At 32.7% G+C, this 18434-nt stretch overlaps 1 protein-coding gene across 5 annotated transcripts in view; it reads right to left on the bottom strand.

Annotated features, from left to right (window-relative positions):
• Nucleotides 1-18434, bottom strand: part of LOC145326240 (kinesin-like protein KIF28) — a 45525-nt gene that overhangs the window by 8745 nt on the left and 18346 nt on the right. For 3 of the 5 annotated variants that reach the window (XM_080169442.1, XM_080169439.1, XM_080169441.1), the window contains 16 exons: nucleotides 18261-18331; nucleotides 17548-17652; nucleotides 17039-17107; nucleotides 16809-16841; nucleotides 11996-12066; nucleotides 11395-11458; nucleotides 10776-10832; nucleotides 10064-10153; nucleotides 9640-9786; nucleotides 8857-8895; nucleotides 8347-8429; nucleotides 5600-5657; nucleotides 4824-4906; nucleotides 4560-4614; nucleotides 4143-4208; nucleotides 3339-3398 (listed from right to left, as the gene is read on the bottom strand). In XM_080169442.1, coding sequence (XP_080025568.1) covers nucleotides 3339-3398; nucleotides 4143-4208; nucleotides 4560-4614; nucleotides 4824-4906; nucleotides 5600-5657; nucleotides 8347-8429; nucleotides 8857-8895; nucleotides 9640-9786; nucleotides 10064-10153; nucleotides 10776-10832; nucleotides 11395-11458; nucleotides 11996-12066; nucleotides 16809-16841; nucleotides 17039-17107; nucleotides 17548-17652; nucleotides 18261-18331 — 1151 coding nt within the window. The remainder of the gene's footprint in view (nucleotides 1-3338; nucleotides 3399-4142; nucleotides 4209-4559; nucleotides 4615-4823; nucleotides 4907-5599; nucleotides 5658-8346; nucleotides 8430-8856; nucleotides 8896-9639; nucleotides 9787-10063; nucleotides 10154-10775; nucleotides 10833-11394; nucleotides 11459-11995; nucleotides 12067-16808; nucleotides 16842-17038; nucleotides 17108-17547; nucleotides 17653-18260; nucleotides 18332-18434) is intronic. The other 2 variants (XM_080169440.1, XM_080169443.1) reach the window with 1 other exon arrangement.

Here is an 18434-nt window from a genome sequence, read left to right as displayed (position 1 = left end):
CAATAAAAGTTCCCAAAGTTGCAAAGCCAACGAATAATAAACGTTATTATAAAACTTTGGGGATTAATGTAATTAAGAGCCCATTGTCCCCTCTATCTCTGGTAAAAAGCGGACACACAAAGTTTTAAAATCATCTTTGATCTATATTAGAAATATTATCTATAAGAACACCTTGTTTTGTATTAATTATTGCATATTTTTTCCGACTAATTTTCATTTAAAAAGTAAGAAATTAATTCTAAACTTTAATTCTTTATCTGTCTTCATAAAAATTAATTGTAAATTTTATTTTATCTTAAATCCAATTAATTTTTATTACCTGAAAAGTCCGGTTACAAATTTAAATATAATACGTTTCTTTAAGCAAAGTTTTCTACAATCGTATTCCGTCCGTCCGTACGTTGTGTTAATACTTAATCAAAATCTGATTAGTCACAGTTTTATGGGTGTTGCCCCCCCCCCCCCATCCCTACTGTATATATCTTTGATATAAAATATTTTGTTTGTTTGAACCAGTTCTCAGCCTTACTGAAGAATCATGATAGCATCGTATTACAGACAATTTTCCACGAATACTAAAATAGAATCATATCATAATTACCAGTTTTGTTAGCACCGAGGTGCCGGTTTTAATCTTATATTTTTATTTTAATATCCTCGAAAAGCTGTCTATAATACGATGCAATAAAAAAAAACATACTTTTGAGGATGCAATCACCCTTGTAATTTTATTAATTTAATCCTTATAAATCTATTAGCATACAGTTAGAGATAAAAATTAAAGAATTTATGAGAAATTAAAAAATTAGGTGCTATAAGTTTGACATTATATACCAAGACGATTGTGCCTACCAGGGATATAAAGGGATAGGACAATGGCCGAATAATTAATGTACATCCCCAATAATGATACACAAAATTACCCTTCTGTACAATTACAATAGGTGTTTGAAACGTTTAAACTATCAACTTAATGAACAAACAAATCAATTTCCCAATAGTCCTCAAAGTTATTAGCCAACGATAAGAAAACATTGTTATAAAACTTTGGGGACTAGTGAAATAAACAGCTTATTATCCCCTACCTTCCTGTAGAATGCCCTTTTTAGTTATGAAGCTGGTGCTTTCAAGCCTGTCTTGGTACTTTGTTACCTTTATGTGTGTGTGACGTCCTGTGGCTTTATTCCCACAAAAACCTTATCCCAATTTCCCAAATTCCCAGAGGATGACATTTGTGCTGGCTATATGTTGAAAATATATGCGGCATCCCCTAAGGACGCGCACGTTGTAAATACAAGCGTTCCTTTTGTTTGTTTTGGTAGCACGGTTTAGAGATTGAGACAATAAAAAATAATGTTTCGTATGATTGTATGGTCTGCCGTTGCTTAATTTCACATCCATGATCTCCCGGCTTGATGAGAGAATAGACTAGGTAATTTTTTATCCGTAGAAAACTGCGTATGTGAGTGCTAAAGTTATTTATTTCACCAAGCAAAAAATGTATTTTATTTTTAATTTAAACTTATATACGAATAAAGTAATATGTTTTTATGATAATTTGATCTATAAACCATTTATTTCTATTCTGTTTTAATATGTTTATTTTGAATGTTAAGATATTTTTTAAAAAATACTTACAATCTTTTGTTTAATATGAATCACGATACCTCGTATAATTTATATGCACAAAATGAAAATTAAATTTATTAATTTTATATTTTGTTTCAGGCCATTCGTTTTCATAGTATAGTTCAATAAACTTACTATTTGTAAACTGCCATGTTTCTCCATGGGGAGTAGATGTTATTTTGCTTTGTAGCAAAAGATCTCTGGAACAGTTTTGGTTTATACTGTCTTCCTCAACAAACCCCCTCATCTTTTGAACAAAATAGAAATAATGGGGGGGGGGGGTCTTTTTTTATGTAGTAATGCACGTCAGGCTGCAAGTCAAAACAAAAGCAAATGTGTAAGCAAGGTCAGCTAGGACGCCACCAAAAAGGTTGCCAGGGTAGCAGTTCTAAGTGCCCTGGATAATGGGGATAGATGTCACACCTTTTGGCCTACCTATTATATTGACGTAATAGTAGAGGGACTAAGAAACCCCCTAAAAAAAGAGATGGGGGTATAGGTTTTTTTCTTGACGTCAATAGAATAGTTAGGCCAAAAGCAATGACATCTATCCCCATTTTGCTAGGGCACTATAGACAGCTACGTTGTCAAAGAGTCCATATTTATGTAAACTAAGGTGTTAGTAAAGTCATGAAGGTTGCCAAGTTTTTCAAGTAAGGTCATTAGGAAGGTCATGCTAATGTCAACTAAGGTGTTAGTAAGGTCATGAAGGTTGTCGACAAGATTTCCAATAAGGTCGCCAGAAAGTCCAATAAGTAAGTCCATGGGTTAAAAAGTATCCCCCCTAGTCCACCCACCCCCTTATTTTCAATTTAATTCGTCAAGGAGCTGTGGGGAATTATCAGTTCTCAGAAGTTAAGTTCTGTTAAACATTGTCTAAGTTATGACATACTTAGACAACGTATATTTCCAAAATTCCTAATTTTATACCTACCTACAATTTAAAAATATATATTTTTTATTAAACTATATTTGTACGTAATAAATTAATTTATGACCATGAGTAACGAATGATTATGTCTTAATTCGTTCCCTAGTCATAGTTATGTAGATTTTTATTTATGTCATAACTTTTTATGACTACTCTAATGCTCTATGATTGTTCACAATACTGGACTTGCTTCATAAAGTCGGAGAGGTGGTAGGTTCTAGTCTTAGACTAGTTTCCATTTTACAAGATAATTTAAGATGATTTATAATGCTATTATGCCAGACGTGTGCCAATTGTGTAGTAATAGGATTGAGAGGATTGCATTGACCGATAAACATGTACAAATCCAATTACTTGACTAGACTTTCCTAATACAGCCAAGGGTGGTGGAAAACCCTTAACTTTAAAGGGGATGTTAAAAAAATTGGGTGATTCACGCATCAATTTACCAATTTAGTCACGTCAATGGGTGAAAAAACTGGTTTTTTTTTAAAGATTTCATATCTGCAATAAGAAATCTCGCCTAATTGTTTTATAATTTTAAAAAAAGGCAAAAATTGTAGTAAATATAGGAACTAGATGAGAAGATAATCTTATAATATAAAGTAGTAAGGTTTTTTGTTTTAAGCTTAAGATTTTGATGACTACTAAACCATTTGATATCTCCGATTTTGTCAAGTTTCACGTAGTTCTTAGAGTGGTTTTACGCTATTTTATTTTAAGATATGAGTCTAAGGATTGTTTTAGGCTACTTTTTGTAATTTAGATCCAAATTCCTTGTAGATACTCCGTGTCTACCCAAATCCTCAGCTTTTTCCAACATCTTCTTCATGTTGTCCTAGATTAGGTATGTACAAGCGGCTACGCCCCTAGAGGCCACTAAGGGCACTTGAAGGAGGGGATGGGAGGGTAAATCGACCCTTAACTTTCAACTTTAGTATTAAGGAGAAAAAGTAAAATTACATGTAGGTAATTTTTTACAGGAGTGATTTCTCTTTCTTGGGAGGTTTAAGGTATCCTCCTCTAAAATAGTTATAAACCTTCCCTAAACCTATACTGTAGAACCTTTAATGTAAAAGAGAACCATATCGGTTTAGCGGTTAGCGATATATTAAACTATACATAGAGAGAAAGACATTCTGTTACTTTTATTTGATGATACATATTTAGTTCGTAGCTCTATATGCAATTAAAACACAAAAGACTGGTTTTTGTTTGTCAGAAATTAGTATAAGCTAGAAGATGAATTATACTTCTACTTTTTTATTCCACTTAAGCCAAAATATAATTGTAAGATTAGTTTAATGGGATTTTTAACTTATAAAACAAGACTGCCTTTTATATCGGAAAACAACGTAGCGGGTTTCGTCGTATTTTCACATAAGCTTTTCTCCTATTTCTAGCCCTAATCTAGCTCTAATCCTGCGGGGCAACCATTAACATTTACCTAACCTAACCTAAAATAACCTATCAAAAACTACTGTGAAAATACGACGAAGCCCCCTACTTTGTTTTCTTTCCATGATCCAACATATCTTGCTCTTGCATTATAGAGAAGAAGCTTCGCTACTATGATACTCACACATCTCTGTTGCAGCCTCGCTTGAGTCTTCTTCATCAGCAACAGTTCAACCACAATGCTTTGCTTCTAAACAGTTTGTGGATTATAGAGAGGTTTTGCACCAAAATTCGCAAAACACGCGTCGAGTGTTTTGTAGCAGGGAGGGAGGGGACATGGGCTGTTTATTACACTAGTCACCAAAGTTTTAAAATATCGTTGTCTTAACAACCTTTTTTTTGATTGTTTTGATTGTTTTTTCTCATTTTTTTGAGTGTCCAAACTTTTCACCACTAAATGTAATCTACAAAAGGGGTAATATTGAGATATATTTATGTGTATCTGTCTATAGTGCCCTGTAGGTTAATAGCTGTGACATCTATCCCCATTTTCCTAGGGCACTAAACATAGCTACATTTTATGTTCAATGTTTGACATTACCTGTGGATCCACAACCCGTCCATTCATCTGGAACCCGTTCATCAGGTTGGCTGTCCTGAAAAGAAAATGTCATTAGTTTACTTCGGATCTTGAATTTTTTCTTTAAAAACAATACTATTTATTGAAATAAAAGTTAAAACTTTTCTGCAAATCAAAGATGAAATAGATACAAAGATATATATATTTGATGGTGTAAAACAGAAAATTGTTAGCTTTTATTCCTACACCTAAAAACAATCGTACTGGTTTTAATAATTAACTCACTTGGAGAAAGCACCTCTATCCCCCTTCAACATTTCTTTTGTTGTCAACTGCTTTCGTTGGGCCACAGCTGACTTGCGGATAAACTGAAATATAGAAAAATATTCCTACTTATTCTATTAACGTCATAGTAAAGGAAAAGAGAAAGGGAAGTGGGAAAGAAACCCCCTTAAAAAAGAGAAGAGGTATAGTGTATTTTCTGACGTCAATAGAATAGGTAGGCCAAAAGCAGTGACATCTATCCCCATTTTGCTAGAGCACTATATACAGCTACACAAATCCATTGCCTAACTATTTATCTGTTTTTGTGATAAAAATATTCATTTTGCATCTTTTAGGTTAATTAGGTTTCATGAGAGTCTCACAGGGATAGTGATCCCTGAACTAAAGCAAAATATCTTTGAAACGGCTGGACCAATTAGACTTTTTGAGAAGCTTTATAAAGGTCTTGGGATGTTTTACAATATTTTCATTACATGTATATACAGTAAGACCCACCATATAGTTTTTTTTTGGGTGTACAGTCCATATTTCCTTATATATCATCAAAAGCTGTATTTATCCTTGTACTCTATTTATTTCCACATAAGAATATATGAAAATTAAACTTTACCTTCATTAACAACGGAGATTTTTAGAGCTAAAGCTTTTAAAAAGTGACTGTGCAAAAAGTAACTTGAAACATGAAACAACTTTTTTAATTTTGAAAATGCTTTAATTTTTTTTACTAGGAGAAACTTTATACATCTTTTTTGTAATATTTTTGTAGAAAAATAAACCTGTTTTCCCACAATTTGCACCATAATGCTTCCAGTATTCAGATAGTCAATCAATTGCCTAAAAAGAAACAATTAACAATAGATACAATATATCTAGATAATCTATCTGACCACATTTTTCCGATATAATTTTTTTAAAGCTAACTTTATTCGAAGAATTTAACTTTTTATGTTTTATCATATGCTTCATATTGTTCGAGGGAAGAAATTTTACATGAATTAATTTCCCAAGAAAAGCTTTATAGCTGACTCATAATGCGAACGAAATTAAAAAATTATGCCCTTAAATACCAAGATCTGTAAAGTGTTTCAACCAATAAGATGTTTTGAATGTACCGTCAGTATTCTCCTATTGGCCGATTTAGACAGTATGACTCTAAATTAACACTTAAATCGTGAACAATTTTACTGCTTTTTAAAGTATCCAAAATTAAAAGAGACAAATCAGCCAATATGATAACGATGAAGGAACAAGCCGGTCATCCTATTGTTTGAAAGTGTACAGATTAAGTGATTAAGGGTTGTTATTTTTTCAATTCATTCTCAAATTGAGTAACCTATAAATAGCATATTACTTAGGATACAGCTTTGTTACGTTAGATTACATCGTGTAAAAATTTCTTCCCTCGTAAAATGTGAAGCATATATCAAAACATATAATAATTTAGTTATGAATAGTTTAATTTCTTGGGATATAATTAGCTTTGTAAAAATTTTGACGCGCTATTGCTTAAATGGATCTAGTGATACTGGGCTGCCGAACACTGGTAATTTAAGTGACGGTATACTTTCTCTAGCGGACAAACTCTAACCATTAAGTAGCTGCGATCCTAAACTTTTAAAGCTCTAAATGAAAAAAAATGTAATAAAAAGTGCACTTGATATGTTTTTCCACAATTAGCAACAACTTATCACATTAATGGACAACGTGAGCTTTAGTAGCCATACGGTAGTTTTACTTTTATGTTTAGTAGTGGCTTTGCCCCTAGCCTTTGGGGGATAGGGGTTAACCCTCACCCATATAGTTTAAAACAATCCCATTGTTTCTAGGTATATTTTTTAGAACCTTATCAGTTACATGATTATCTAGAGTAGGGGGACAAAGTGTCTCAAAAAATCAGCCATGAGACGTCATTAAAAATCCGTCTCTTTTTTAGGGGTTTTCTTTCCACTTTTCCTCTCATCTCTCTCATTTTTATTACGTCACATGGCTGATTTTTGAGACACTTTGTCCCCCTACTATCTAGATCTCATTAAACAAATGGACGTATAGGACAAGAAATTATTCTAATTCTATCATTAGGACGTATACTGAAATGCATATGTTAAAGTAAAAGGATGCATGTATGTCTGTCAGTACCAAAACATATCACTAGCCGCTTAAACGATATTACTTTACTGTACAAGAAAGCTTCTTAGAGGTCCCGGGAAGGTTTATAGACGCCCAAGAAAGTAACTCCTAGAAAAAACCCAAAAAAATGCTTTGACTTTTGCCGCTAGTTTTAATAGTAAAGTATATTTGTTTTAATAATCTCTCCTATGTTCAGTATTAACTTATTATGCAAGATAAGGGATTAACAGTGAATCTAGATTTTTATTGTTCTATGAGAGGTATAGCGAAAAATAGGTTGGACGTTTGTTTGTCTGTGTGAATCTTTTATCCTATCGTAGATTGGTAAGCATAGCGCACAGCAGAGTGTATTCTATGTTACATTACAAGCTGACCAGCAAATTATTACAATTATTACATCACCCTGGCCTGGCCTAGAGTTTTGGCAGGTGTTCCATATTAAGCCACCCTAATTAATGGCACTCTCTTATGAATGAGGACCATTATCGAGGAATAAAGTATGACTAAAGTTGCTTAATAAGCAGAATCCGTCTTACAATCTAAGAGCATCCCTGGGAAGGTTACGAGAAGTTAAACTGTACATGTAATGTTTTTACTCTGTTTAAAGGCCAAGGCTTTTCCCATAATCTTTCTATAGATATATATTTGCCAGACCAGACATAGCAGAAGTAAGTAACTTACATTAATGTAGAATGCTTATGGACAGTAAAAAAATATTGAAAAAGGCAAAAACATGTAAAATTTTTAAAATAATTAACCTTCAATTTAATAGAAACTAATTGTTGTAATCTCTATGTCATGGCAGCTGAGAAAAACAAAGAAGAGATAAGAATTAAAAAGATAAAAACATTCCTTTAATTTTTATACAATAAATAAAAAATATCAAATATTTGATGTATATTGAATTTAAGATAATCCTTTAGATTTTTAATAAAATATAAAACTTTTTCCTGTAAATAACAAAATTTCCTTTTTCTTCACTGAGTGAATCATTGAATCATTGACTAGAAAATTCATCAATTTTTTAGCACTTGCGGCTACGCCCCTAGAGGCCTCTAGGGGCACTTGAGGAAGAGGGAGTGGAATTCGATAACCCAACTTACTATTTTAGGTTTAGAAAGAAAAAGTAAATACAATTTTTTATTTTTTTTTGGGGGGGGTAATTTTTTCTAGGGGTGGTTTCTCTTGGGAGGGTTGAAGCAGTTATAAACCTTCCAAGGAACTTTGAGAAGGTACCCTGTAAAGGTGAATCCTTCAAAGAAAACAGACAGACAGACAGACTTTTACTTTCATGTTACTTAATATAGGGATTGTTCAACAGCTATAAGATATGTGTATGTACAATGTACATATATACACCATGCTAAAAGTATGAATCTCCTTAACTATTTCCTACCTTGTTGCAGGGGTAAAGCTGAACATCTTCTTATGATTAAAATCAGGATTTGAAGTCAGAGAAATCTTGTCCGTTGTAATGTCCTAAATAATATTGAATTATTGAAAAATGTCGTATATTCCAAATAACAGGTTTTTTCCCTTCTTCTTAAATACGAATATTAATTGTTTTTTAAAATGGAAATCCTTAAAAAAAACCCTTGTGTTAAAATGTTAATCGCTAGGTTGTGATAACCAATCCTATAATAATACTTTAAAATTTTTCACTGACCAGAAGCAAGATTTTAAAAAAAGGTTTGTTGCTTCTGATATTTAAATTTTAATTGGTATTAATTAGAGTATTACATGACTGGTCCCAAAACCTAAATCGAAATTTAACACAACAAAAATCACAACTTAAGTGAAAGGGACTCAAGACAGGGGCCAGGTAATTGGCTGGGTCATGCATATATATTTCTTACATTCATAATTATTATAATAGGTAAATATTTTTTTATGTTTTAAAGTTAACCTGTTCATCTAAGTATACTCTGTACTTGCAGTGAACGTCCTGAAAATAATAGTAATGTTAATTGCAAAAAATTTAGTTGCTTCGACGAACCCCAAACTGTCCCAGTTTTGAGCAAGACGATTCCTGTGACGTCATATAAAAAGGGAAGGGGGAAAGAAAATCTCTTCCCTTTTCTTTTGAAGAGATTTTCTTCCCCCCTTCCCTTTTTCTTTCCCGAAACGTATATGACGTAACTGGAATCGTCTTGCTCAAAGATGGGACAGTTTGGGGTTTGTCGTTGCTTCCTCTAAAATTTCAATCAACCCGAAATTTTATTCAATTAAGTTTTTAAACAAATGAAAATTTAAATGGGACGGCGGCAAACCGTGCTGAGCCAACCAGATAGTTTGACTTTAACAAAGCATTTTCAATGGATAAAACTGAAGTACTACTATAATACAAAATAATAAATTAAGGTTTTAAATCAAGTACTATATTCTGGGAGTTCTGATCCTAAATGTCATAAATAACAATTATGTTTGTTACTTAATATTTTAAGAACTAGAAACTTAGAAACTCTTTATATTGCCTGTAAAAAATGACGTCATATCATAATAGTTAATTATTCTTATATGACTTAATTCTGGATTTTTCGGACAAAAGTTTTTGTACTTATCCCTTTTTTATAGGCAGTAAATTTAAAAACTTATAGCCAAAAAATCCTAATTGCGTCATTTTAGAATAACGGACTATTCTAATATGACGTCTTTTTTATAGACACTATAAAGAGCTTCTAAATCCTACCGTGTACTTGTTAGGCAATCCCCTGCAGTTGACTATCTTGAACCAGAAATGCACCTCCTTGCCGACCAACTCCTCTGGACTGTCCACAAACATGTCGTCCGTCTCTGTGTACTCTTTCCCCTTCTTGTTGCACGGGGCAACCTCCAACTTAACAAGAACAAGTATGTTATAAGTCAATAATTATTTCAAATTATTTTTGAATATTCTAAAAAATCCTACATAACTTTTTCGAGGCAAATATTTTGTCATTTAGATAATAGTTATGCTTCATAATAATTAAAAAGACAAACTTTATAGAACACACTTTGTATGTTAAAAAACTGGTCCTAGGACAAACGCAGGTGTGACAAACGTCAGATTGGTCAGCACTTAACCTATTTTAATTCATTTTAGAGGTTTTTTTGTTTTAGAACTGAAAACTTACATTCATGACACCAATTTTGTTTCCCTTGATGTCAGTTATTTCTAGCTGTTCCTTCATTTCCACCATGTAGGCAATAGGTTGTAGAAATACCTACAATAAAACATATTCTAATCATATTTATTTATTTTTAAAGTATTCGTCCCCCCCATCCCCGTTACAAATTTTATCCTTGACAGATAGACAAACAGACAAACAAGATAGAAAGAGTGCTGAATGTATATCTGCTCAGTCCCAATATTAACATCAGTATTCACAGTTAGACAGATAGACAGACAGACAGACAGATAGACAGACAGAGAGACAAAAAAGATAGAAAGAGTGATGGATGTATACCTGCACAGTCCCAATATTAACAACAGTATTCACAGACAGACAGACAGATAGACAGACAGACAGACAAACAAGATAAAAGAGTGATGAATGTATACCTGCACAGTCCCAATCTTAACATCAGTATTCACATACAGACAGACAGATAGACAGACAAACAGACAAACATGATAGAAAGAGTGATGAATGTATACCTGCACAGTCCCAATCTTAACATCAGTATTCACAGACAGACAGACAGATAGACAGACAGACAAACATGATAGAAAGAGTGATGAATGTATACCTGCACAGTCCCAATCTTAACATCAGTATTCACATACAGACAGACAGATAGACAGACAGACAGACAAACAAGATAGAAAGAGTGATGAATGTATACCTGCACAGTTCCAATATTAACATCAGTATTCACATCTTCTTGGAACGGATCTTTCTCCTATAAAAAAACATATTACATATTAACATAGACGTCTCAGGGTGAGGGTAAAGGAGTGTTTACCCCCCTCAAATTTTGAAACCCCTTATTTTACCTCCCTAAAAATTTTAAAACGTACAGTAGATTTCCCCTCTCAAACATTTAAAAACCCCTTATTTTTCTCCCTCAAACAGACTTTTGGGGAATGGGTAATTTTCGTCTATTTGATTTTTTTATTAGATCAGGTTAGTTTAGGTTATTTTTGATATACTGGTTAGCACCTCAGGGTTAGAGCCCCCACAGGAAGAAAAAACTGTTAACGTCCCCTTTTGAAAAAAAGGTGTTGCGGGGAGGGGATAACCGAGCGCGCTAGACATTAAATAAAATTGGGAAAACACCAAATATTTTAATCAAATAAAAAACATGTATCTTTTACAATTGGAGAAGGTAGGAGAAAAGAGAAGTACAAATGGATGCAGAAGATCCAAGAAATAAAAAATTGAAGTACATGTCATTAACCTACCATAAAGAAAACTTGTTAACTTCAAATTGAAGGTCGGAGGGGGGGTTGTGATGCGCTTACCTCGGGTAAATCCCAATCATCTTCTTCTTCGTAATTGTTGTACATCTCTTTCATCAAATATAACCTAGATAGATAGATAGAGAGATGGATGGATGGACAGAGTAACTTTACAAAGTGTCTCAAAAATCAGCCATGTGAAGTCTAAAAATGAGGGAGATGAGAGGAGAAGTTAATAAGAAAACCCCTAACAAAGAGATGGATGATCCCTCATTTTTATGACGTCACATGGCCGATTTTTGAGACACTTTGTAAAGTTACTAGACAGATAAATAAATAGATGGATTGTTAATAGATAAATAGAAGTGCATTTAGGTTGAAAATTGGTAGATTGATATACAGATAAACAGTAAAACATACATATAGACAGACACACAGACAGATAGACAGAAAGAGAGATATTCAGACAGATAAACCTACATACAGACAGTCAAGAAGACAGACAGACAGGCAGACAGATAAATAGACAGACAGATGGATGGATATACAGATAGACAGACAGACAGATAGATGGATATACAGATAGACAGACATACAGATAGACAGAGGGAAAGATAGACAGACTGACAGACAGACAGAAAGACAGATAGACAGACAGGTATACCTGTTCAAAAACTTTTCTTTTGGCCAAATGAACTCGGTTCCATTTTCCAGATTCTTCATTTTTACACATACCTGTAGAGATAGATAGATAGATAATTCATCAACGAAATCAAGATAGAAAATTGAGACATCTAGCGATAAAAAAAGAAGGTAAAAGTCAAAGAAAAAATCATTTTTGTTTAAAATTGCAAGTCTATTTTAGAACCAGGGATAAGACAATAGACGATAAATATATCCTTCTAATTATGGTTAACAAAATACCCCTTAAAAGATGAAAGTTATTCTAGAAATAGTTTAGACACTGTTACTTTGTACAACCCAAATCAAGATTTTTAAAAGCGAAGCTTTCTTGTAATTAGGGTCGGTCCGTCCGTCCGTACGTAGCAACTCTATAATCGTTATCAGAATGTTCGTACGTACATTTTAAATATGTTGATTTTAACTTTTTTAAGGTAATATTGTTATCCAATTCATCTGATTTTTTAATACGTTTCCCTCTTGCAACAAGGTACAATGTTATAAGCGAAGCATATCTATGATTAATTCCTAGAAATTTCCTATTTAAGCAATTTTGCAAATTTACTTATAACTTTGTTGAGACTCATTTATTTATATTCTGCTTATTCAGTTGTGATACTCTACAAGTGTTAATGTTCATTTGTCCTACCGTATCGAGAATCGCTTTTATGGATGTTGTCATCCTTTTTTATATAATTTGGGGATAGTGAAATTTACAGTCTATTGTCCCCTCCCTGAGTCCAATAAAAATATTAAAGTATTGGTACATTTTTATGATTATGATCTATGAGTTTAATTGTGAAATTTGTTAATGTAATTAAGATGATTAAAATTCAAACATTAATGATAGTTGCATGCAATTTTATGCCTTTTTTAAAAAAAGGCATCTAGTTTTCTCTTTTTCCAACAATTCATATTTTTTATTGCTTTATCGTTATTTACATGGCCCTTGGGACATCTAAATCCAAAATGTTTGTCTGTTTGTTCGTTAGTTTGTCTCCTCCCTCTCTAATTAGAATATGTCCTAATAAAATACTATTGTATGTTATATTTTCTAGACTTATGAGATATAAGATAAATTGTGAATTTTGTTAATATAATGAAAATGGAAAAAAATCAAACAATAATGATAGCTGCATGCATTTTTAGGTTTTGTACTCTAAAAAAACGTGATACAAGTTTTAGATAATTTTTAGTAGCGAAACTACACCTTAAGTATGCAGTATTTTTACCTCTTTTAGTCCTGATGCAACGTTTTAAGTGATTACCTTCAATTACCTCATACGGGCGGGATTGCAGTCAAGGACCTTATCGACTTGATGTACTGTCCAGGTCCTGGTCCAGCAATCCAGGAGAACTAAGGGTGACTGGTACGCACCCTTTTCTGTCCAAACACCCAAGGATATTAGGTTAAGTAACATCCAACAGACAACTAACTCTCTGTGATGCACAACCTTTGTCTGAGAAGTCCCAACTGTGCATGGTAACGAGTTGCGCCTGTTTTGGGCCAAGGCATTCCCCCTACTCTAACTATTTATTTCGCGCATCTGACATAGCAGCAGTAGGAACCATTTTTAACGTCTTTAGTTATGACGCGGTGTTGGTCCGAGATTCGAACCTATCACCTTCCCGACGACGAGCGGATGCGCTACGTGTTGAGCCACGGTCGCGGGTACGTTTTAAGTGATAATGTCTGTCCCTCTGTCTGACTTTATTAATATTTGGGTGACCCGATAGTTAATTAAAAAAAAAAACATTTATGAACTGTGCATTGGTTACACTCTACTCGTTGACATAAAAAAAGTTTTAATCGGCACATACCGAGCAAAATACGGGTTTTCTGCTTTCTATATACCTATAGGCGAATCTATACAATTTAATATTTTTCTACATATTTAATTTTACAAAACTACTTATGAAGATCGTTATTGTTTTGACAGAAGAAACAACATAAAGAATGTTCGAAGGTGACATCAAAGTCAACAACAAAATTTAAGCAGAGAAGATAAAAATTTAAATATTTATCAGGGCTCAGCAGTAGCTTCTAAGATTATTCTTTAAAAATGCGCGAAAGGCTGGTTTTAAGTCAGTGGAATTACAAACGGCTGAAAATAAAATTTACAGCTTTTATTGATTCAATAAAGTAAACGAATAGAGGGGGCAAGAGCTGACGTATGTATATCTACCCACTGGTAGGTAGGTATGTACCGCCTTTCAATTGGATCTTTGGATCCAAGTCGATACAATAGAGCAAAAAGCAATCTGCTAGCAGACGAAAAAGGTCCCCAAATGTTGGTCCAGAAAGTTGTTTGTTTTGTTTTTACATTTATTGTCGATTCTTTTTATCCAGCCATTTTGTCAGTTTTAAAAAAAATAAGATATGCTGACTGCTTTGGATAAATTTAAAGGCGACGGCTGCCGAGCTTTGATATTTGGTAAAATTTCCTAAGGTCATTGTTGTTTGCTTTAAATTCTTTACACTAATCGATGTAGTTAATTGGATGTTGCGCCATATTTTCATCTACTCTGATAAATTGATGCTCGCATCTGGCCAAAATAACGATAACCTCCATCCACCCCTTTTACCACATCCCCTCCTCTCCTATTGGATGTACGAACTGACCAATAAATAAGGTCCATATTAGCAGGCTAAATTTCCCTGCCAATATATCCACGTATAACCTATTTCCATTTTTACACTTTAATATTTAGAAAAATTATTTTGATAGTATAAAATATTTATGGATAGAAAATTCACCGAACTATGAAAAGATTAAATTTTAAATGTCAGCTTTTCAAAATCTTTTATTTTTTCTGATTAATTGGTGTATTTACATTAAAGTTATATTAAAATATAAAATTTAATAGACTATAAAGATAATAAAGATTTTAAAGAACATTGAGAGTAGATTTTCAGTGTATAAAATTTACAATAATGTTTTGAAATCAGTATATCCTTTTATTTTTATTTCAATACCGGATTTTTAAAGTATATTAACTGCCCTGTCAAATTATTTTTCTAAAGACGAAAATTAAAACACTCTAATAAATATGAATTCTTTTTAACTTAAAAAAAAATTATTTTTTTCTTTCCTTTTTCTCCAACTCTCTAAATGTTTGACCATTAAAGAATAAAGAATAGAGTGGGAAGGGGTTAAATAACTGTATATGTATGTCCCCACCCCATGGACCATGGACTTTTAATTGGGTAGCAATTTGCTAACAGACGAAAAAAGTCCCTACCACTGGATATGGGTAGTTGTCTGGGTTATACATCTATATTAATCCATTTATTCATATTGTTTAAAACTAGGAAAAGCTTCACAACATTTAGACATAATCATTCTTGTTATAGCTTTAAACGTTTAATTTGTTTTAAAAAGTATAACACTAAGAAAACATGCACAGAAAAATAAGAATGACAGCGTTCATAACAGCGTTATAAGCTTTTTGAAAATGTTGTTAGAGTATTGGCTATACAGAGATATATACAGGGATCTAAAGGGATAAGAAAATGGCCGATAAATTGATTTAAATACTCAACTCAATGATGATATACAAAGTTACAACTTCTGTTGATTACATTGAGTGGTTATAACGTTTGGAATAAGAAAACGTTTTTATAAAACTTTTAGGACTAGTGTAATAAACAGGCCAATGTCCCTCCTTCTCTGAGATTTATATGTGTCATATATTTTACCATAACTCAGCAGGGGGGTAACCTAACTTATTGTGATTTTAACTACATTTACAATTTCATCAAAGCAATTGAAGCTAACTAACCCTTGGTTGCCCTCTAAGTGTGCGGTCTTTTAATTTTTTTTATAGACAAACAGAAAATCATTCTTATGTAGCGGGACAGACTGACTTATAGAGTGGCTGTTCGCCATCAGCCCTTTGAAGCTTCACTTACATAAGTGTATTTTAGAATAGTAAGATTTACCCTCAAAATAATTACTTTATGGTTTTCACACACAACATACATTTAGGCACTTTCCCTTATTTTGCGATTTAAGCACCATTGACCCCCCCACCTGAACTAAAAATTTGTTAGTTTTCTTTTCAGGTTAGGTTTAAGAGAAGCTCAAAAAAGCTCTCGGTCCCTGCAGGGTGACACATTACAAACTTTCCCGATTTTGTATTACTTTTGAGGAACATGATTCCAGTTACGTCATATTTTTCTTAAAAGGGAAGGGGGAAGAAAAAAGAGATGGGAGAAAAGGTGGTTTTCCCCATCTCTTTTGAAGAGATTTTCTTCCCCCCCTTCCCTTTTTCGGGAAAGAAAAATATGACGTAACTGGAATCATGTTCCTCAAAAGTAATACAAAATCGGGAAAGTTTGTAATGTGTCCTGCAGGGTTAGAGCCCCCTGCAATAACTTTAAAAAAAGTATTAAAAATAAAGTCGAAGGTTGGTTAAGTGCTCCAATTACAAAATATGGGATACTACCATCATTTTCAAAAAGAGTTGCTACTAAAGTCATCAACACAAGATAGCAGTTATAAGGTGATAGCGTATAAGGGTTAATTTCATGTAGTATAATTTTGAAAGTATAGTTTTTGGGTTTAAGTGTAAAAATAATAGGCTTCGGATTTATTTTTAGGTATCATAAAATTACCATTAATCAAGAACTTAAATTACTAAAATTAAAGAATTTATTAAACTTTTTTATCAAATAGGGTTATAATTTAATATGTTTAAATTTTTTCTTCAAAATACTGAATGGTAAATCCTTTTCATGAAACTATCCCTTTGAGTTCTGACTTTAGAAACACCCTATAAATATTTTATTATACCTCTGGTACGGTTGATTTCATATCAGTGAACCCCTAGAGATATTTTTATTTTAATTTACCAAGTTTTTCTCCTTAAAAGTACTGTAGTATTAATAAAAAAATATTTGTACTAAACTATCAATTTATAAGCAAAGCTATAAGCTTAATATACTAATTAAATAAAATTCTAAAGGCATTTTGTTACAGTTTCTAAAACAGTATTTACACTTTATGTAATATGTATGTTTTACCTCTGCTTTAGTCCCCTGCATCTTGCCCAGCATTTGGGGAGATATCAGAATTATCTCAAACTTTACTCTAAAGAAATTATCCATTGTAAAATTTTAGAAAATCTTTTTTTTAAATGGTAAAATGGCCAAGTCCAAACAAAAAAATTTATCTATAATCAGGTTTTAAAAAGGAAATATATCACTATGGAAAATTTATAACCCTTGGTTGCATGACCCAAATCTGAAAGTCCTAATTGTGCCACTTGCTAGAATGCATCCGTCATAGCAGCAGTAGTTACCATATAAATTGGTGTTTTATGTATTAGACTAGCAGATTGATCACTTTATTGCTTCAATGCTAAAGTCTTCAACAAAAAATGTTAAAGTCTAAATCTTATAAGATTTCCTATGAGAGTTAGAGTTTATAAAAGAATCTGTAAGCATTAAAACACCCTAACTTCTGAGCTAATCTAAGAAATTTTATAGAATTTTGCCCAATAGGTCTAAATTAATTGGAATGGATAATCCCTTTTGTCCAGCTCCTCACTGATACTGTTAGCCTCTTCAACAGCAGGCATCACATCAATAAGATCTTCTTGGAGCAGAGCAACATCACCACCTCCAGCTGAATCAACCTTGATAAGATAATAAATTATGACATACTAGCGCCGGCGCCCCTACCATTTATGGACTCTATTTTCAAAGGGATATGGAAGTGCAGAGAAATAGTCTAAAACCATACCCAGACTTTTAATGAGAATAAAATGGCCTAAAACCATTAGGTACTGTAAAAGAGAACCAAATCGGTTCAGTGGTCAGCGCGATCCTTCGTTACAGACAAAAAAAGATTACTACTTTATATAATAGAATAATATTTTATTTAATCCTGTAATGTTTGTGTATCCATCTATTTTTTCTCCCTTTCTCTTCCCACTAACAAAAAATTCTCAAAAACATTATAGGGGAGGTCCCTGTGGCAACTTTTATAAAACACTTTGCTAAAATCAGTTTATGACTACATAATTATTTGAACCTACTATCTATAATTTTTTACATCAATTCACCGAACCAAATTTATTTCCTTACGCTCAAAATTATATAAATATAAAATTGTCCACGAAAACGAAAATATTGATCAACCTTTCAAGTTGTTAAAGTCCTTTAGCCTCTTTAGGTTAACAAAACGGAATCAATTACAAATTTTCTTATCTGTGGACAACTGTAACACTATCTATCTATCTACCTTAACTCCAGCTTTAGCTGCAATCTCTTCTTGTGCATACTCGTAAGTAATAGGAGGATACTTCTTCTTATCTAAAAGTATTAGAATATTCAACTCAAGTTCATCCAAAAAAAATATTTAGGCTTCTAACGGCCAAACGGTGGAAAGTATAGATTCGGCTACAAATAATCTGGA

The sequence above is a fragment of the Acartia tonsa genome, chromosome 8, assembly GCF_053477335.1.
Source record: "Acartia tonsa isolate MP-2025a chromosome 8, ASM5347733v1, whole genome shotgun sequence".
Classification (NCBI taxonomy): Eukaryota; Metazoa; Arthropoda; class Copepoda; order Calanoida; family Acartiidae; genus Acartia; species Acartia tonsa.
The sequence above is the reverse complement of the archived record's forward strand: the minus strand, read 5'-3'. Positions and strand labels throughout refer to the sequence as shown.